This window comes from Rhinolophus sinicus, linkage group LG02 (genome assembly GCF_036562045.2).
Source record: "Rhinolophus sinicus isolate RSC01 linkage group LG02, ASM3656204v1, whole genome shotgun sequence".
Classification (NCBI taxonomy): Eukaryota; Metazoa; Chordata; class Mammalia; order Chiroptera; family Rhinolophidae; genus Rhinolophus; species Rhinolophus sinicus.
Genome location: NC_133752.1, coordinates 145,146,406 through 145,163,998, shown reverse-complemented (window position 1 = coordinate 145,163,998; position 17,593 = coordinate 145,146,406). Strand labels below are relative to the sequence as shown.

The window sequence follows — 17,593 nt, the reverse complement described above, 5'->3', positions numbered from 1 at the left end:
TATCTATCTATTCATATTGGGCCTTCTACAATTCAGGTGGGAAGTTTGTGGCTGGAAAATACTGAAAAGCTTATTTACATGTCAGGTTTCAGCAGTTTTCAGGGTAGTCCAAATATCTTAATACCTCATCTCTCAAAACATAAAATCCTGTGGCCAACTCTTCTCTAACCAGACCCAGTGTCTAACAAAGTGCCTGGGGACATAGTACATACAGTCCATCATTGTATGCTGTAATAGAAATCCTCCTGGAATTATTAGGTGGGAAAAAGAGAAAATCTGGACACATGACATTGCACAGAACAGAGCAAAAGCTTACCACTCTCCAAGGAGGGTAATAAGCTGTCTTTTATGGGCTGAAGAGTAAATCACATGATAGCTAACTCTCCTAATTAGTTGGTTCTGCAGAAGGTAAACTCTTCAGCACTCTGTCAACTAACAGGCTTCCCGCAGGGACTAGCCTTATGCTAGAATCACCTGTGAGAAACAAGCCCCCCCACTCGCACTCTGCCAGTCAGTCCCTTCCCCAACACACAAACCCCATTCACAGTTAAATTTTCCCCATTCCCCCCTCTTCTTCCACCTCTCACAACCTACCCTTCTTCACCTCACAAGTTCACTTGCTCAGGTGCTCTGCAATACGGAAACTGTCACACTTATGATTAAGCAGGATTTTAAAAAGCCACTCTCCTGCCACAAAAGATCCCAAGTCCTCCTGGCAGTTTTCTCTCCCGTGGGAATTTGCATCACTTATATTCAAAGTGTAGCCCTGCTGGTGGATGACTGACTAAATGTGCTTCTCCACGACCTCTAGCTCAAGGGAAAATAAAAATCAAGACGGAGACAGAGATGCTTTGGAGAAGGGATCGGGATCAGTGAGTCAACTGCAGTGAGTGACTACTTCCAGTTGACAAATTAAGTTTACAAGAAAAGAAAAAAGTTGAACGAAAAGACTCAGACCACATGGTTGGCAGGATCCAAGCTTGCCCAGAAGGCCTCAGAAAATGAAAGCAAATCTGATTAAAATGGACATTTCAAAACAACAAGAGACGCAGCAGCAAACGCACAGCTGCCATTTCCCGGCCACTTCCTGCGGGAGGCTTGGGGGAGGGGCTATTTGTGTACAGATGGAGGTGGAAGCTATCCCCCCCCCAACGCCCCCCAAAGGACACAAATCTCTCACTCCAATAAATCCTACAAAGAATTGCTATTGGTATTGCCTTTCCCTGAAAATTGGTAACATTGGGAAAGAAAGGGATGATGCAAAATGATCTTTTCCGCCACGGAAGTGGGGATCCCCTTAGCAAGGGATCCCCTTGGAAAGGAATCCCTCATTATTCTTCCCTTCAGTCCCTAAACCCAGCTAAAACCCGGGCGCCTCAGCATCAGCCCTATCAATCTCCAACCTGGCGTGGGGGATTCTCCACGGACTCGAGGGCCCCAAGCCCAGCACACCACCACTCAAGCAAGGCCCTCTCCGGCTGGTCACGGTCAAGAAAACGTACACACACAACACGCACTCGCCCCCGAGGGAGACACCCTCAGACCCTGGAAACCCCTTCTACCGTTCACTTACCGCTGCCAAAACGCCCCAATCCCCACAAACCGGGTGTTTAACCCGCCCAGGGAACCCCCCTCATCTACCCTTCGCACTCGGGCAATCCCCACCCCCACCCGAGGAGGTGGAGCCCCTCCCGGGGATTCCACCCCGAGTCCGCCAGAGGAGTCATCTCCAACAGCCAGGCGGCTTCTGCGCGTCCTCGTCGTCGTCGTCGTCGCCGTCGCCGTCGCCGGGAGCCTCCACAGCTCCTCCCGCCCCCGCCGCCCCATCCCGGGTCCTTAGCAGACCCGCCAGCCCCCTTCTCCACCCAGCCTCTCGGGCAGGGAGACCCCCGCCCGGGGCTGGAGCCTAACTGGAAATCAGCTCCAGTCAGCTTCTCGCCTCAGGCGAGGCTCCAGGCGGCTCCGGAGCCTATGTTCCCTGAGGGAAGCCAAGGATGGAAACGGGGTTCCCTCCCCTCAGGCCCCCCGCCACAGACCCAACAGACCTGAGGCGGCGGCGTCCAGCCTGGCTCGGGGCTTGTCTCTCCCCGGGGGACAGACGGTTCACATGGCCGCGCTCCGGGCGCCAGGAGGGGAGGGGACCGCGGGGGAGGGGGTTTGGGGTCCGGGAGGGGGGAGGGGGGACGCGGCTCAACCGCGGGGCCCGAGCGGAGCCAACATGGCCGGCGGGGGAGGAGTAAACCCAAGCCGAAGGGGGCGGGGAAGCTGCGGTCGACAGAGAGCCGCCCTCCGCGGCCTCCGCCACCGGGTCCTAGTGCCTGACAGTCTATCTTCCCCGACCCGGATCTGGGTCCTAGCGCCGCGGTATCGCCCTAGTCTACCGGGCAGCTCCCTCTGCACTGCGTCTCAGGGCTAGTCCCGCTGCACACTGAACAAACTGAAAGGCGTGCCATGGTCCCAAGGTTAACCAAAAGACCACATTTCTAGGACCAAGGCATGTGCTACTCCCCTAACGGGGTGGGGGGGGGGACGGTGAGAGAGAATTTCGGGGGCAGTTATTTCCCAGGCGGGGTAGTGGAAAAGTGGAAGTGTAGAAGCGGAAAGGTTAGTCAGCAAAGTTCAGTCCTGGTAGAGGTGGAGTAAGGCAAGAACTTGCTGCGTCTGCTGCCCACTTACCTCTGTCTCGTAGGGGCAGCCGGTCCTGCCTGGATCACCACTTTCCTGGCGACATCTGCAAGGCCATGGGGGTCGGGAAGATTCCTGTGCGTAGGAAAAGGAAGCTCGGCTATGGGACCAGACAGGGAAGACCTGAGTCTAAGCCTACACCTGGTCAGAGAAGCAGGGGATGAGCAGGAAAACTAACCAGCAATTAAGATGCCCCAAATGTCCACCTATTCTACAGTTCCAGTGCTTTTTCTGATAGGGCTCTATAACTGTGTGAAACTTGATGAGAAAAGTCTAGCACAGGACAAGAATTTGGCTATTTAACATGTCTATTGCAGGGCCCCAGGATGGGGAACAGGTCATATATGCTGTTAGAAATTAGAGAATTTCTAGTTCAATCTTCTCGTTTGGCAGATTAAAAAAAAATTAAGGCCCAGGGAGGTTAATCAACCTGTTCAAGATCAAACAGTAGATGAAATGTGACTAGAAGCCAGGTTTCCTTTCTGTGCAACTCAACAGGCTTTGCAGGCTTCAAAGTAATTCCCATTCAATTCAATTAGATGCAGTGTTACAAACAATTGCCTAAACTGCAAAACTCAGGCTGAATATTCTGGAAGAGGAATATGGGGAGGATGTTGAACCTCTGGCAGGTTGAGGGGTCAAGAAATACCTTTTCCTCTGGTGGTCTGGAGAGGAAGGAGATCTGAAAAGTGGGTGAGGACAGGGCATGGGCAAACGCATCAGTCCAGATTGGATTTCCTTACTCCACAGAGTGGGCTCTTCCTGAGTTATGGAGACTCTACTCTCCACTACAAACGGCTCAGAGAGGCTAAGAAGGAAGTGAGCTTCAGCAAAGTCTCAAAAGTGTGTGGGCCAGAGAGAGAGAGGAGTCTAAGAGGGTTTGGGAGGGTTTCTCTCCCTCTCCTGAGATAAGCAGACTACCAGGGGGAAGGGAGTAGACAGGTAGAAATCAAAACCCTTCTGTTCTCCCTAAGTAGCAGGTTTATAGGTCACGTTAAAGAAAAAAATAAAGACCCTCCAACAGCCTCTGACCTCAAGTCCCTGCGTAAATAGGGGTCACACTCAGGGGAGAGGGGTCCTTCCTTCTGGAGAAAGCGGGGATCCAGTAAACTTATGCTAAGGAATGCCCGCCACCACCACCCCGAATCCCCAAAATAAAAATAAAGGTAGGCGAAGATGAGAGCTCAAGGCATGGTACTGGCTTGCTAAAGGGTCGAGGGAGAAAGCTGGTATCTTTTTTTTCCTCTTTCTTTTTCCAGGGCGGATGAGGGAGAATCTTCCTACCTCCCGCTCCCAATCATAAGGCAAGCCAGCCGGAGACTTGAGGCAGGGGAGGAGCCTGCGCCAGTCAGACGGGTGTAGCCACGCCCCTTCCCCCACCACTACACACCCACACACACCCACCCACTGGCTCCACTGCGCTCCGGAAGAGCCGGTTACTCCTGTGCGCCCCACTGACTGCCCCCACCTCTTCCGAGCCCCAGGCCTAGTCTCCAGGGCAACCCCTAGCACTACCCTAGCCAAGAGCGGTTGGGAAGAGGGGTGCTGAATAGGAGAGTGCCACCTGGGATTAGGAAAGAAAGTGGGGCAGGATCTATGTTTCCAATCTGATGCAGAAAGACTACAATCACCTTTTCCCCTGAATGTGACTACTCCTCATCGCATCTAATCAGAGATCTTGCTTGCTCTTTGAGAAAGGATGAGGGTGGGATGTCAATATGCCCAACAGCTGGGTGTTTACGTCTTGCCAGAAGCCACCTCAGGCAGCAGCTGTGCATCTCCCCCCATGCAGACGACAGAGGGCAGACTGACCCCATATGTCCCCAAACATTCCACAATCCCATCAGATGTAGCCAATCACACACCCCATCTCCCTCTAGGAAGCTACTAGAAAGGGGAAGGGGTAAATGGTCATTTTTTCCCCTAGCAATTCATGAGAAGGGTCCCTAGGGAATACTCTGACCCTCTCTCAAGCCAGGCCAGTGGACCGGTAATGAAGAGAAGGGGGGAGCACCTGCTCCCCCTTTCTCACCCTCCCTGTGTTCCTCCTGCACCACCCTGACTCTGGGGTCAGCTGCCACAGTGCCTGGCTCCACTCTGGAGGCAGATGGCTGGGGCTGGGAGGGGGAAAAGAGAAAGGGAGCGAGAAGAGGATTCATTTGCATCCCTCTACCTTCCTCCTTTGCCCCCTCCAGATACTCCTGGAATTTAAACCCAGACATCACTGCTGACCACCCTCTCCCTGCCTCCAGCTCCCTCTCAGCCCAAGGAACATTACTCAGAAGAGTGTGAAGCAAATCCACACACCTTGTCTCCTCATTTCTGGAGGTGGAGGTGAGAGTACAAGATGAGAAGGGTCAGAGCTGAAGGTGCAGGTGGATTTGGAGGGAGGAGGAATTCCCCAATAGAGGTAGGATAATTATTAAAGACCTCCCTTGCCCTCACTGTCTGAATGATTCACAATGTTAATAGGGTCTAGTAGGGAGATGGCCCCTAACCCTGTAACCATTTTAACTTGTCCCCCTACCAATCAATCCAGTTTGGTGCAATCTCCTCCCCATCTATATTTCTGGATGGCTAGATTCTCCTATTAACACATCAAAAGGACCATAACCCCTCTTCTTCTCTCCAAATTGATTTGTGCCCGCTCAGATTCTGCACAACCCTGTTTCAAACTTAGCAGTGAGTTTCTCCATGGTGGTCTCAGGAAGGATGGAGAAAGCCCTAATTTCTTTATGGGTGGGGACTGCCTTTGCATCTAAATAGAGAAGGCTGGGCTTCCCTCGCCTTGCCCACCACCCCAACACCCTGAGTCCCAGCCCCTCACCCACTATCACCCCAACTGCCCCTTAAGCCCAGAGATTCTGGGTGCGCCCCACCCCAATTCCCTGACTCAGGGGTAGGAGCGTTCCGAGGCTGGACTGGCCCTCTCCAGGCCCAAGAAGAGGGCCTTTTCCACCTACGCTGGTTGGTAGGTGCTGAGGTTGAACCCCCAAACTCGAGGAGAGGTGGTGTGGTGTGATGGCTGCAGAAGAGCTTTAAATATGACTTAGTTGAACTTGAAGGACTAAATGGAGCATGGCCAGAAAGTGACTATAGTCTATGCTAAGCCCCCCCACCCGCCGCGCAACCTCCCTTATTATGGGGAAGGCGAGGAGTTGGGGTGGCGGTTATTCTCCTTCCCATTGGAGGTTAGGATGGCGTGGGAAAGCGCTGGTGTAGAGGGGAGGAGGCGAAACCCAGACCGCGGGAGATTTTTCTGGCAAGGAAGGAGCGGGGGAAGGGGGATCCTGGGTCCAGAATTGGAGGGGTACCAGGGAGAGGATGGCCCATTGGCGTGAGAAGCCTCGGGATTCCGGTCGCAGAGGACAGGGGAGAAATGGACGAGTAGATAGTGCGGGGGAGAGAGAGAAGGGCAGCTCCCGCAGGGGGAGGGTCAGATCCTGGGTCTCGGGGAGCGAGGATAAGGAGGCAGGGGTAGGCGGGGGCGGACCGCCCGGGGACTCCGGGACCGGACGTGGGTTCCGGGCCTCACCTGGAGCGGGGCCGGGCGGCGGCGGCGGCGGCGGCGGCGGCGGCGGCGGCGCAGGTGGCCGAGCCGGGCGGCGGCGACGCCTCCTCCCCCAGCCCTGGGCCCGCGGCAGTGGAGCGGGCGGAGGGGGTGAGAGGATAGCACTTAAAGGGGCAGGAGCGACGCGGGTAAAGAGCGTTTGGGTAGGGCTGTCGCGAAGAATCCGCTGGGGGAGGGGAAAGCGGGTGGCGTCTCCTAGGGGCCAGAACCAGGAAGGATCCCAGATGGAGGAAGAGAACAGATCCCAGGAAGAGACAGAAACTTCTGCGGTGAAGTGGGGGATGGTGGTGGGTCCCAACATGAGAACTTGGGAGGGCTCCGCCTGCGCTCCAGGGGCACCGGCAAAGATCTTTTCACAAAGCGGGTCCGGGAAGGCAGTGAGGTCACAAGGACTCCAAGGAGGACTGGGAGATGCCGGAGAAGGAATTCAAGGCCGAGCCGGCTTGGGGTAACGCACAGGGGCCCTACTAGGTGAACAGGTTCCCTGAGTTTCAGCTCCTGAGGCCCCATCCGTGCAGCTGTGGAAAGGCCCGACAGTCTCCTTCCCTCGACACTGCGCAAGTTTAAAAGCCTGTGGAATCAGGAAGCCACGAGGGCAAAGACCTCCTAGGCCTTTCAACCTCAATCCTGCCTCTCGGTGTTCTCAGTGACTGGAGCATGGGGGGGCCTCCAATAGCAGCCCTAGTGAGGCTGATGTGGGACCGTGAGAAGCAGCTTTATTCAGGTTCAGTTTTTCCCCCCCAACCACCACCACCCTTGCAGCAACCTCTGGGGCAACAGGAAGCAGCTGCTCAGTGCAGCCCCCACCTGGTTGTGGGTCACGGTGGGGGAGGAGAGAAGACAGGGACTTAAAAGGCCTGGGAGAAAATAGGAGGAAAGGCACCGTAAAAACCCTCCAACGCCGACCGAAAGTGGGCTTTACTTTTAGGGGGAAGGCCAACAATGAGTACTGTAAAATGTTACTTGAGTCTCAGCAGCTTAAATGAGGAGCGAGGGGGTGGGGGGGTGTGTGAGTTGGGGAAGAGCCGCGACCTTAGGTGCTGACTCTCAGGCTCTTCCTTGGAGCTAGATCTTGCCAATGCTCATGATCCTTAGGTCGGGAGCCTCACGGGCTGAGCCCTGTACCCCTATAATCTCTTTTCCCCTCCTTCACCCCCCAAAAGAGCAAAGGTTAGGCCCCACCCCTGCTGAGTCAGCCAGGGAGGGAGGCAGGCATCCCTCAGGCCTTCCCGGGGGCTGGTCCTCAAACTTACCCATGTCAGGTTGGCAGAGCTCCAGGGCTGGGACCACCCAGCTACTCACTGTCCTTGGTTCCCCCTTCAAGTGAAGGCTGGCGTTAGATCCTCCCAAATTGTGAGCTGGGAACTAGCACGAATCAAAAAGCCAATGTATGCTTCCTGCGAACCACAGCCTGAACTGCTGTAGGGTGATGTCCCTGTGTGACAGACTGGGGTGGAGAGGGAGGAGGGAAGGGCGGGGCTTTCTCTGGGTGGAGAGGGAGGAGGCGAGGACAGGGCAGAACCAGGAGAAATATGGAGGAAGGTTAGATCTGTATTGACACTCCAGTGGCGTGGTAGAAGAGAGTGGTAAAAGGGGAAGGAAATAAATAGTTACAGCTAGTAAGAGGGAGAAGATTCTCGATAAATGCTGAGAGACGTAAATGTCTGAGAGGCGGGGTTGGAGGAATACAATCGACCTTTAGGATCACAGTTCCCAGGTCTGCATCTGGGTAACATGGGATAACAAAAGCAGAAAGGGCTGGCCCATGCCCTTGGGGCTTCTGAACCTGCTTCTTACTCCAGAGTCAGGACCTAGAGGAAGTGCCCTCACCTTCAAAACTCAGCATTTCCCCAAATCCAGGTTTTTCTGGGAGCAAACTACCGGGCACAGACGGCTCAGGGGCTCCACCTTTCGTCCAGATCCCGACATAGGAGAGACTGGTGCCAAGGACGTCATAGGCAGATGGGAGGAAACTTAGAGGCCCCTACTCCACCCTTGGCGCCTCTCCCAAGGCCCCTCCCCAACCTTCAGCCCCCAGGGGCCTCTGAATTGGGATGTTTGTCCCCGCCCTGCTTCTGCCCAACTTGAATGCCTCAGGGGTGGAGCTTATAGATGCAGACTCCTCTGGACAAAAGCCCCAGCTGGTTTGTAAACAGTCATTAGCTAAGAACAACATCCCAGCAAATGGCCTTCATGGATTTTAAAATGGTGAGATCAGTTCTTGCAGTCTCCAGTTCTACCACCAGAGGGAAGTGGGAGATGGGTCTGGACCTAGAAAACTTCAGACACCAAATCTGACCTTGCAGTGTAATAGGCACTTGTTTTAAAGCGAAACGGGTGTACTGTTTGAGTACTCTTTCTAACTCTGCACCTTTTAGTGGGCTAAAACGACGGGGAAATGACCTAATTCCATTATTATAGTTCAGACACCCAAGTCCAGCAACCCTGAAAATTGCTATTCCCATTAACAGTCTTTCCTCAACTTTGGTAAGCGACCTTAGCCGAGTTCAGGATAGGCCTCGTGGCATTTTATACCCTTCATTGCCTCAATCACAAACATACAAGTCTAGGCTTGCCCAAAATATAAATCAGGAGACAGAATACTTTCTGGAAAAAATGTAAAGACAGAGGGCACCCTTTTGACTCAATTTTTGCAGAGATCAGTAGTAATCCTTCACAACATGCATCACTTCCTAAAAATTCATTTCATTCACTGATTACCCCCTGCCTTGTCTTAGAACCGCCCCTTTCTAAACCCAATCCATTTTCCCCAATGTGCTCTTCTAATAAGACCCACAGTTGTCCATCAATGCAAAACAATGGCCTTTCTTTTTTGATGACCTATTTCAAACATGTGGCCTACCCTGTGCTGTTTCTTGGGCCACTCTAAAATTACTGGTAAAAACTTCAGTATTGGCTGTGTTGTTAGGACCAAGAAAAACAGACAGATTCTGAGGGATGTACATTTTATTGGAAACCTTAAATACTCTTCACACAGAACAGAATGTCTTCAATCAAGGCTCTCATATGCCCTACAGAGAAAACAGATTTTTGGATTAGGGACACGGAGAGGGACTGCTTGGAGGGATGAGTGCTGGGATCCCCTCATGAATGCTCTTCAGCCAGTTTATCAGCTTTTGCCACAGCTTCTTCAATGGGTCCCACCATATAGAAGGCCTGTTCTGGGAGATGGTCATATTCACCTATATGGGGGAAAAAAAACCCAACTGGTTGAGAAGTGGAGGGCTATCAACTTTCTACAGGGTGTACATACCTTACTACTTGAGAATACCAGTCAGAATGTGATGAATTCACATCATCTAAGAAATCTTAACAAATTTCCTTCATAAATCCAGTTTACAAGACACGATACAGTATGGGTTAAGAACAAGTGGCCCAGAGCCACATAACCTGGGTCCAAATACTTGCTCTCTACTTTACTTTGGCTGTGTGATACTGGGAATGGTTATTTTAAACTTTTCTGTGCTTCAAGTCCCCCAATTTGTGAAACAAGATGATAATGCCTTCCTTTTAAGGAGCTTGTAATTCACTTAGAAGAGTAGCTAGCACTGAAAGCAGTTAAGCATTGGCTGACAAGAATCAAGTAATACATATGTCACTCTCAGAATAGAGTATTTCCAAAGAAAACTGATGGGGAACTATCTCACTTTTTATTTAAAAAATTATGTTATTAGGCACAATTATATATTGCTTGAGGGCTGCTAGAATGGGAACATAGCACAGCAAGCATTCAAGAGATTTAAGCTTCTCTGCCATTTTATATTCAGCTTTATACTCAATCTCACCTGCCAAAATCTGCTGGAATCCTTTGATGGTCTCCTTTAGGGGTACCAGCTTTCCCATATGACCTGTGAAGACCTCAGCAACCTGGAATGGCTGAGACAAGAAACGCTGTATTTTCCGTGCACGGGACACAGTCAACTTGTCTTCCTCAGAAAGTTCATCCATACCCAGGATGGCAATGATGTCCTGGAGAGATTTGTAGTCCTATGAGAAAAAATAAGAGAGCCCTGAGTAAATATTCATATTCCTTTAATTTGGACACAAAACTAAGGGTTAGTATCACCTTACAGTCACACCGAGCTTTGTAGAAAGCATTTTAGCACTTTATCTCACTTTATAAGTGAAACAAGTTAGTGGGGGGAAGGTTACATATTCGGATGATCACGAGGCCCTCAATTAAGATCAGTTTCTTCTCCCTACGAGTCTGGTGCTGTTAAATAAAATTGGATTCCAAAGACCAAGTACCTGGAAACGCAAGAGACCTCACTCACAACTGCTGGTCTCATCTTTCCTTGCTCCAAAGCAAACCACACAAGTGATTAGGAAAGATCTGGTCCTAATATAATCCCCAAATTCCCTCTGCAGGATTTTACAGACACTAATCTCACCTGCCAATAACACATACCTGTAGGATCTTTTGTACCCCACGGGCAACATCATAATGCTCAGCACCAACAATGTTGGGATCCATGATGCGAGAGGTGGAGTCTAGAGGATCCACAGCTGGATAGATGCCCAATTCAGCAATAGCACGGGACAACACAGTGGTAGCATCCAAATGGGCAAAGGTAGTGGCAGGGGCAGGGTCAGTCAAGTCATCAGCGGGCACATAGATAGCCTACAATGAGTCAAGAATCCATGGGGAGCAACAGGAAACCAAGTAATCCTACTTAAGCCACCCCCCTTTCTGACCTCTCCTCATTATCTCACTAGATCTTAGCATTCAAAGTCTACCTCAAGAACCTTCTAACCAGCCCTAATAGCTGCTGAGTGAGTTTATAGATTATTTGGTCCCTCCAAGCTGTGGTGAAAGAATTTTCATTGTCACTCCTTTTGTTCTTCATTCCACATTTTAATTCTATTGTAGTGATACCCACTTTTAGCGTTAAAAACAAAAAACCTCGTATCATACTACAATAGTTCACTAGGATAATGAATCATGCAAGTTGCTACAAAATTTAGACACCTTTTTAGATAATTTTACTATATATACCATCCATAAATGTTCAAAAATTTGCAGGTTAGTGCAATACATATTTAACGCTCGATTTCCATGTAGCTCCTGATTTCCCTCAGGCTGGAAACCAGTAGTTTGTGATCTGCATTTACAAGTATACCTTCAATTATTTTAGATGAATGTTTGACCTTTTAGCATGCACACACAAAATTTTACCCATTATTTCAGGGAGCTTATATACCCAGTTAAAAGCCTTTTGAGATGTAACTTGGTTTTATACCTCTCTGTACATGCCTTTATACAAATTAGACCTTCTGCCATTTAGTTGTTCTTACCTGTACAGAGGTGATAGATCCCTTCTTGGTGGTGGTGATTCTTTCCTGCATGGTACCCATGTCAGTGGCCAGGGTAGGTTGATAGCCCACAGCAGAGGGGATTCTGCCCAATAAAGCAGACACCTAAAAAGAAAAAACAAGTATGTGCAAAAGGTCTTAGGTGTTTAGCCTCATCTGGTCAAATGAACCAGGTCCTCTCAAGCTTTCTCTTACCTCTGAGCCAGCCTGAGTGAAGCGAAAGATGTTATCGATAAACAGCAGTACATCCTGACCTTCTTGGTCTCTGAAGTATTCAGCCACAGTCAGTCCAGTCAGAGCTACTCGGGCACGAGCACCAGGTGGTTCATTCATTTGGCCGTACACCAGTGCGACCTGCAGTCATCGTGCACAATGAGAAAACCTGGCAGGAGTATGGAAGCCACATACCCAAGGACCCCCAATGAGCAAAACTGAAAAAAACCCTCCTTAGATGTTAACATTTTTGTTTGCAAATTTCATTTCCCCGTTAGAGATACAGTTCAAAACAACACAAGAGATAATTCGTTGTATTACTGAGGTAAAATTCTATAAATTACTAAGGTAATGGGAAGGAAATAAACTCTAAGTGAAAGGCACAAAATAGGGTTATCTGAGACATATGAACCACCTCCAACTCTTCCCAAAATTAGCTTTCAAATGATGGGACTGTCTACCATGTCTGGAAATGTAATCTAATGTCAGAGGAAAGAAAATGTGCATTAGTGTATTAGAAATTGGGGGGGAAAGACTGACAGGAATTTCCTTTGTATGTCCTGGGACACTAAAACAAAAAAACAAACTATGGCTTCAGCTAGCAATGCAGTCAACTGCAACAATTTCCTGGCATACCTACTATGTGGACAACCATCAGTTCAGTGCTCACCTTGGAGGTAGCATCTTTTAAGTTGATAACACCAGACTCAATCATTTCATGATATAAGTCATTGCCCTCCCGGGTTCTCTCACCGACACCAGCAAACACAGAGTAACCACCATGGGCTTTGGCGACATTGTTGATTAACTCCATAATCAGTACAGTCTTCCCCACTCCAGCACCTCCAAAGAGCCCTGGGAGAGGTGGAGAAAAAAAACAGTTAAGAGTTCTGTGATCCCAAGTAAGCAAACTTAAAAAAAAGTTTCTTTCCATCTTTTCCCTTTTCAGGAATGGCATCTGGCTTCAGCAAACTCAGAAGAACGAAAGTCAGAAGCTACTCATCAGCGAGGGATAGAGCTCAGTACCTACTCATAACATGGTAGGATTTTTAGTTCCCACATTAGGTTTGGAAAATATGTACCCACTATTAACATACCAATTTTGCCACCCTTGGCATAGGGAGCCAGAAGATCCACAACTTTGATACCAGTAACCAGAATTTCTTGCTCAACACTCATCTCCATGAATTCAGGAGCCTCAGCATGAATAGGAGCAAATCTGCAAAGGCAGAAGATCAGTGTCTACTCATCTTGTTAAAAAGGTTCCTTTCAATTCTCAAGTCTAACCCTTTACTCATAGTCTCATCTTCTCTTATATAACATTCTAAACAAGTTGTCCTCTGGCATCTAGCCAAACATTCTGCAACAAAGGGGATTTCATTATCTCGGGAAGCAATAATCCCATTCCCTGACATTTTTAACTGGCACAAACATTTTGCTTTTACTGACTCAGTAACGTCTTCACATAGCAATAATAAATACAAGATCTGCAAGTTCTGGAAACCCCACAGTTGATGATTATGGAATTAAAACTCAAATAATAATCAACTTGGGTTCTAAGTAGCAGATCTTTCACAATCAGAATTTCTGCATCTTTAAGTTTCTTCAGAAGAAACTGCACTGTGTGGTTTTAATAATTGAATATATCAGCATTTTGAGTATTCTCTTCCAGAAAATTCTGCTGTACTAAAAGGTGTCGCCTTAACATATAACACTGCAAGAAAAAGCAGTTCCTTTTGTGTGTAGATGCAGCAAGAGGAACACTTACTGTTTGGTTTTAATGGGGCCTCTCTCATCAATAGGTTCTCCAATGACATTCATAATTCTGCCCAAGGTCTCAGGACCAACAGGAATTTTGATTGGTGCACCAGAATCCAAGACTTTCTGGCCTCTAACCAAGCCTTCTGTACCATCCATGGCAATGGTCCTTACTGTGCTTTCACCTGTCACATAAAGGCATTTCAGTGACACATAAAGCCAAGCTGACTTCATGATATTTACCGAAGTGTAGGTGGCATGAAACACTTAAGTCAACCAAGATTCCTTCTCAGTACCTAAATGCGGCTTCAGCAAACTCAGAAGAACGAAAGTCATTTTGATAAAATCATCACAGAAGGAAGACAGCCTGGTTGGGGGATATTTAGGCTACACAAGCTCTTTACTATTCCTAACAAATTCTACTTACCTAAATGCTGGGCCACCTCCAAAACCAGCCTGGTCTCCCTGCCTTGCACTTCCAGGGCATTTAGGATGGGTGGCAGTCCTTCATCGAACTGGACGTCCACCACTGCACCGATGACTGCCACGATGCGCCCAGTGGCGGCGCCTGCCTTTGGCGAAGGAGATGTTTGGGCCGCATACTCTCTGGCTAACAGACAAAAGCGATAAAGGAGCTGGGGTCATGAGTTAAAGGTCATCGGAAACTCCGACTTAACCCATAAGGACTGGTGAATTCAGCCCAGGCCCGGCCTCCTTCCGCTTGTAGGGAAGGCGTGTCCAGCCAGAGAGAGAGGGCCGCGCAGGAACCGAGAAAGCGCCTGCACAATCTTCCCATTCTCATGCACGAAATCCCATCATTTGAGAGCATGGTGACCCCCCCCCCTTCGATGGGAAGGTCACTGCACCTGTCCGCACTTTTCTGTCACACTGCACCCCCCTTTTCCAAAATGAGACGGAATGAGATTGAGGAAAGCTTCCGTGGGTGAACTATTCTCGTTCTGCAGCCGTTAGAGGGCAGGGCGCTGGCCCTGGCGGCCTACTAGCACCAGAGATACCTTAGGCCGGAGCGACAATCGGCCCCCACCTCAAGGTCATGGAGCGGCAGAAACGAACCTGGCTCCTAGAAAAAAGCACTTACCAGGCTGGAGCGCAGCCGGGGCAGCCCGCAGTAAAAGCTGAGCTTGGGGTATCGGCGTTGAAGAGCTGAGTCCGCGCAAGGCCCCGGAGGCCGAGGCTGCGGCCACACGACCCACAATACCCAACATGGCGGAGCCCGGGTGCAGACTGAACGCAGCAGCCCTAGCGGCCGCCAACTCCCCGGCAGATGGGGCGAGACCTACTCTGCAGTAGGCACGTCCATTGGATGAGTTTTCTGCTCATCATTCTTAGCGCTGCTCCTATGGGTTAATAATCTCCCATCTTCTCAACCATTGGTCAAAATGGTGCTAATCCAAATTCCTTTTTCTTATTGGACATTATTAAGCTAGGTGCAACCCTCAGAGCCTCGAAACATAATTGGACAACAGGGATGTCAGTTGGAGACAGTACTTGGCGGAACTACGTTTAGGAAAAGGGTTTGAGTTCCTGTTGGGAAGCACGTGGGCTGTCTGGCTGTCCTTGGGCTCTCTCCTCAGATAGGACCTTGAGCTTGGTGACAGTCTCAGGGGCGGGCGTTAGCAAGTGGTAGCGTCGTGAAGCACCACTGACGGTGACCTTGGCGAAGTCCGCAGCCTTCTCTAGAGTAAAAACACGGTTTTTCTTTTGCAGTCGTGAGATTGAAAGCTTACAGACAGCGCTGCAGGTCAGGAATCCAGACCGAATCATTATCACTTAAAGCTGTACAATGAAAGAAACTAATGTCACCAGTCATTTAACAGATGTGTACTAGGCATTAAGACAAAGATAAATAAGATTTAGGACCTCCCTTTTAAGAAAAACAGACGAGGAAACAATGCAATAAAGTGTAGTGGGTCCTGGTTAGTATAGGGTAAAGTAGATGAGGGAAGGAGGAGATAAATTCGAATCACCTAGAGATGTAGAGAAATTGCCTCAAAGTGGAGGAGGCTGATAGACCTGTTGTGAAACGGGAGTAGAAATTCCTAGGGTAAATAGGAAGGATATTCCAAGCACACATTTGCATGAAATAGTATTTACCTTTTGTGGAAATGCAGGTGAGGACGGGAAAAAAGGAGAGGGTAAAGAGATGAGAACAGAGACACAACAGCCAGGTCTCAGGGCTTTGGATGGGAGTGGAGGCTGGGCAGAGGTAGGTGTGTGAAAGTGTTCGGAGTATGGAAAATCATAGAATAAACGACATCTTTTTCTGTAGTGTTGACTTTATTCAAAGCTATTTGTGGGCAGGATGGGGGAGACCCTTAATTGTTAGAACATCTATTTGGAGTAGTTCATCATGGCGCTACCTCCCCAGACTTTCTCCCACCAGCCCACATTAGTTCTCATTTTTCTGCATGATCATGAAAGATTCTTGTTTAGGGGAGTGTAGAGCTAGCCAAGGATTTAAAAGAAAAAACAGGGAGAGAAGAGAATGTTAAATTTGAAGTGCCTATATTCTTGCCTAGTAAGAGGAAAAGAACCCAAGAAAACAGCAACATGGAGCAAAGAAAAATGAACCAGCAAAGAAAGCAGCAGAGGACTAAGAAGAGGACCGAAGAACTTGGTGTTAAGAATCAAGAAAAAAGAAAGAAAAAGAATCAAGGAAAGAATGTTAAGGAGAAAGTGATCAATAGTATCAATCACATAAACACGTAAAATAAGAACTGAAAAGAATCAGTTGAGTTTGGCAACGAGGAATTCATTCCATGGTGAAGCAGGTCAAAGGTTAATTTTAACAGGCTGCATTGGTTAACATCAGATATACATTTTTTTTTTAATTTGCAATCTGTGCTTTTTCCATTATGCTGGGCAGCATGCCAGTTAATAGGGACCTAGATATTTCACTTGCTTCCCTCAACTATTAGAGATGAAACTTCCGTAGATAGGCGAGGAACCAGACTGGGTTAAAATATTGTTTTTTGCCACTTACTAGATGTCATTGGGCAAGTTACTTAAAATCTCTGTACATCACTTTCCTCCTCTATGAAATAAATAATAAAATGGGGATAATCTCATAAGGTTGTTTTGAGAATTAAGTAGATTAATATATGAAAGAAGCATTTAGAACCAGGCCTAGCACATAGCACTGTTATTTGTTAGCTAGTATTTTTACTATTGATTTAGTGGTAAGATCCTTTGGTTTTGTATCACTGGTTTTGATCTTGGCCAAAATTTTATTAACCATCAAACACTCTTAAATTGACACTTCACTTAATCCTGGTGTCAAAGTAAAGATTTTCACATAAATTTCCAGGTTTCACTGAAGCACATCACTTTTTGAAATTACACATTTCTTTGTCCTCTTAGATTATCAAGTAATTTTAACTTTTTCTTGGAGATTTGGATTATTAAATCTTTGTATCAAACTGCAAAGCTAAGTGCTTTCAATGTTAATTAGGTGGATTTGTAGAGCTATTATTCTCTGTCATGTTCAAGTTTGTGAATTTACTATTTTTGTAACTCATTTGCTGTCAATGTTTGCCCTCAGCATTCTCCTTTCCTCCTCTTCTGAAATCAGATAACCCAAATTTGTAAGTAACACTGTCTAAAATAAAAGTATATAAACTTGATTAGCTTGAGTTGAAATAGGCCTTAACAGTCTTTCTGAATAATGTCTAGAGTTCTAACATGTTTTGGTCCTACTTCGTATTTCCTGATTCCCAGATACCCAGGTAATATTTCATGTAAAATACAAGTTACTTTTCACAGGACAATAGGAACCATAAGGACTAACCTGGTTTCTTACTTGAAGTTAATTCTAAATCACTGACCCTATAATTTATGACTGAAAACCGTATCAATTTTAATCTTAAAGTGCAAGTTGCATTTTCTACCAACTCCTTAATTACTGCCATCCACAGTGGTCGTGGCTCCACATTCTTCCAACACTATGGTCATGTTTTTGTCTCTACATTTTCTGACAATCATCTTGGGTCATTTCAAATTCCATAAAAATAA

General features: G+C 48.1%; 2 protein-coding genes and 2 non-coding genes across 4 annotated transcripts in view; all 4 read right to left on the bottom strand.

Moving 5' to 3' along the window:
- The window catches only part of BAZ2A (bromodomain adjacent to zinc finger domain 2A), a 29,754-nt gene extending 22,052 nt beyond the window's left edge, over positions 1–7,702 (bottom strand). The window contains 1 exon segment of the mRNA XM_074325556.1: positions 7,510–7,702. Coding sequence (XP_074181657.1) covers positions 7,510–7,513 — 4 coding nt within the window. The 5' untranslated portion in view covers positions 7,514–7,702.
- Positions 7,703–9,205: 1,503 nt separating this feature from the next.
- On the bottom strand, positions 9,206–14,898 carry ATP5F1B (ATP synthase F1 subunit beta). Its single transcript, XM_019742422.2, has 10 exons — positions 14,661–14,898; positions 13,989–14,171; positions 13,572–13,746; positions 12,901–13,022; positions 12,474–12,658; positions 11,786–11,944; positions 11,573–11,695; positions 10,686–10,898; positions 10,063–10,264; positions 9,206–9,459 (listed from the first exon to the last, which is right to left on the bottom strand). Exons 1-10 carry the CDS (start codon positions 14,785–14,787, stop codon positions 9,362–9,364), a joined length of 1,587 nt encoding a protein of 528 aa, XP_019597981.1. The 5' UTR covers positions 14,788–14,898; the 3' UTR covers positions 9,206–9,361.
- Positions 12,744–12,814, bottom strand: LOC141570271 (small nucleolar RNA SNORD59). Its single transcript, XR_012494276.1, has one exon. It is a non-coding gene; the product is annotated as a small nucleolar RNA SNORD59 (small nucleolar RNA).
- Positions 13,846–13,920, bottom strand: LOC141570270 (small nucleolar RNA SNORD59). The gene has a single exon (XR_012494275.1). It is a non-coding gene; the product is annotated as a small nucleolar RNA SNORD59 (small nucleolar RNA).
- Positions 14,899–17,593: the final 2,695 nt, after the last annotated feature.

Excerpts from the sequence above, each read along its gene's own strand:
- ATP5F1B (XM_019742422.2), bottom strand. The coding sequence starts at position 14,787 with ATGTTGGGTATTGTGGGTCGTGTGGCCGCAGCCTCGGCCTCCGGGGCC. Across the intron at positions 12,659-12,900 it reads TGCCAAGGGTGGCAAAATTG|GGCTCTTTGGAGGTGCTGGA; the intron begins GTATGTTAATAG and ends CACCTCTCCCAG. Across the intron at positions 10,899-11,572 it reads GATCTATCACCTCTGTACAG|GCTATCTATGTGCCCGCTGA; the intron begins GTAAGAACAACT and ends GACTCATTGTAG.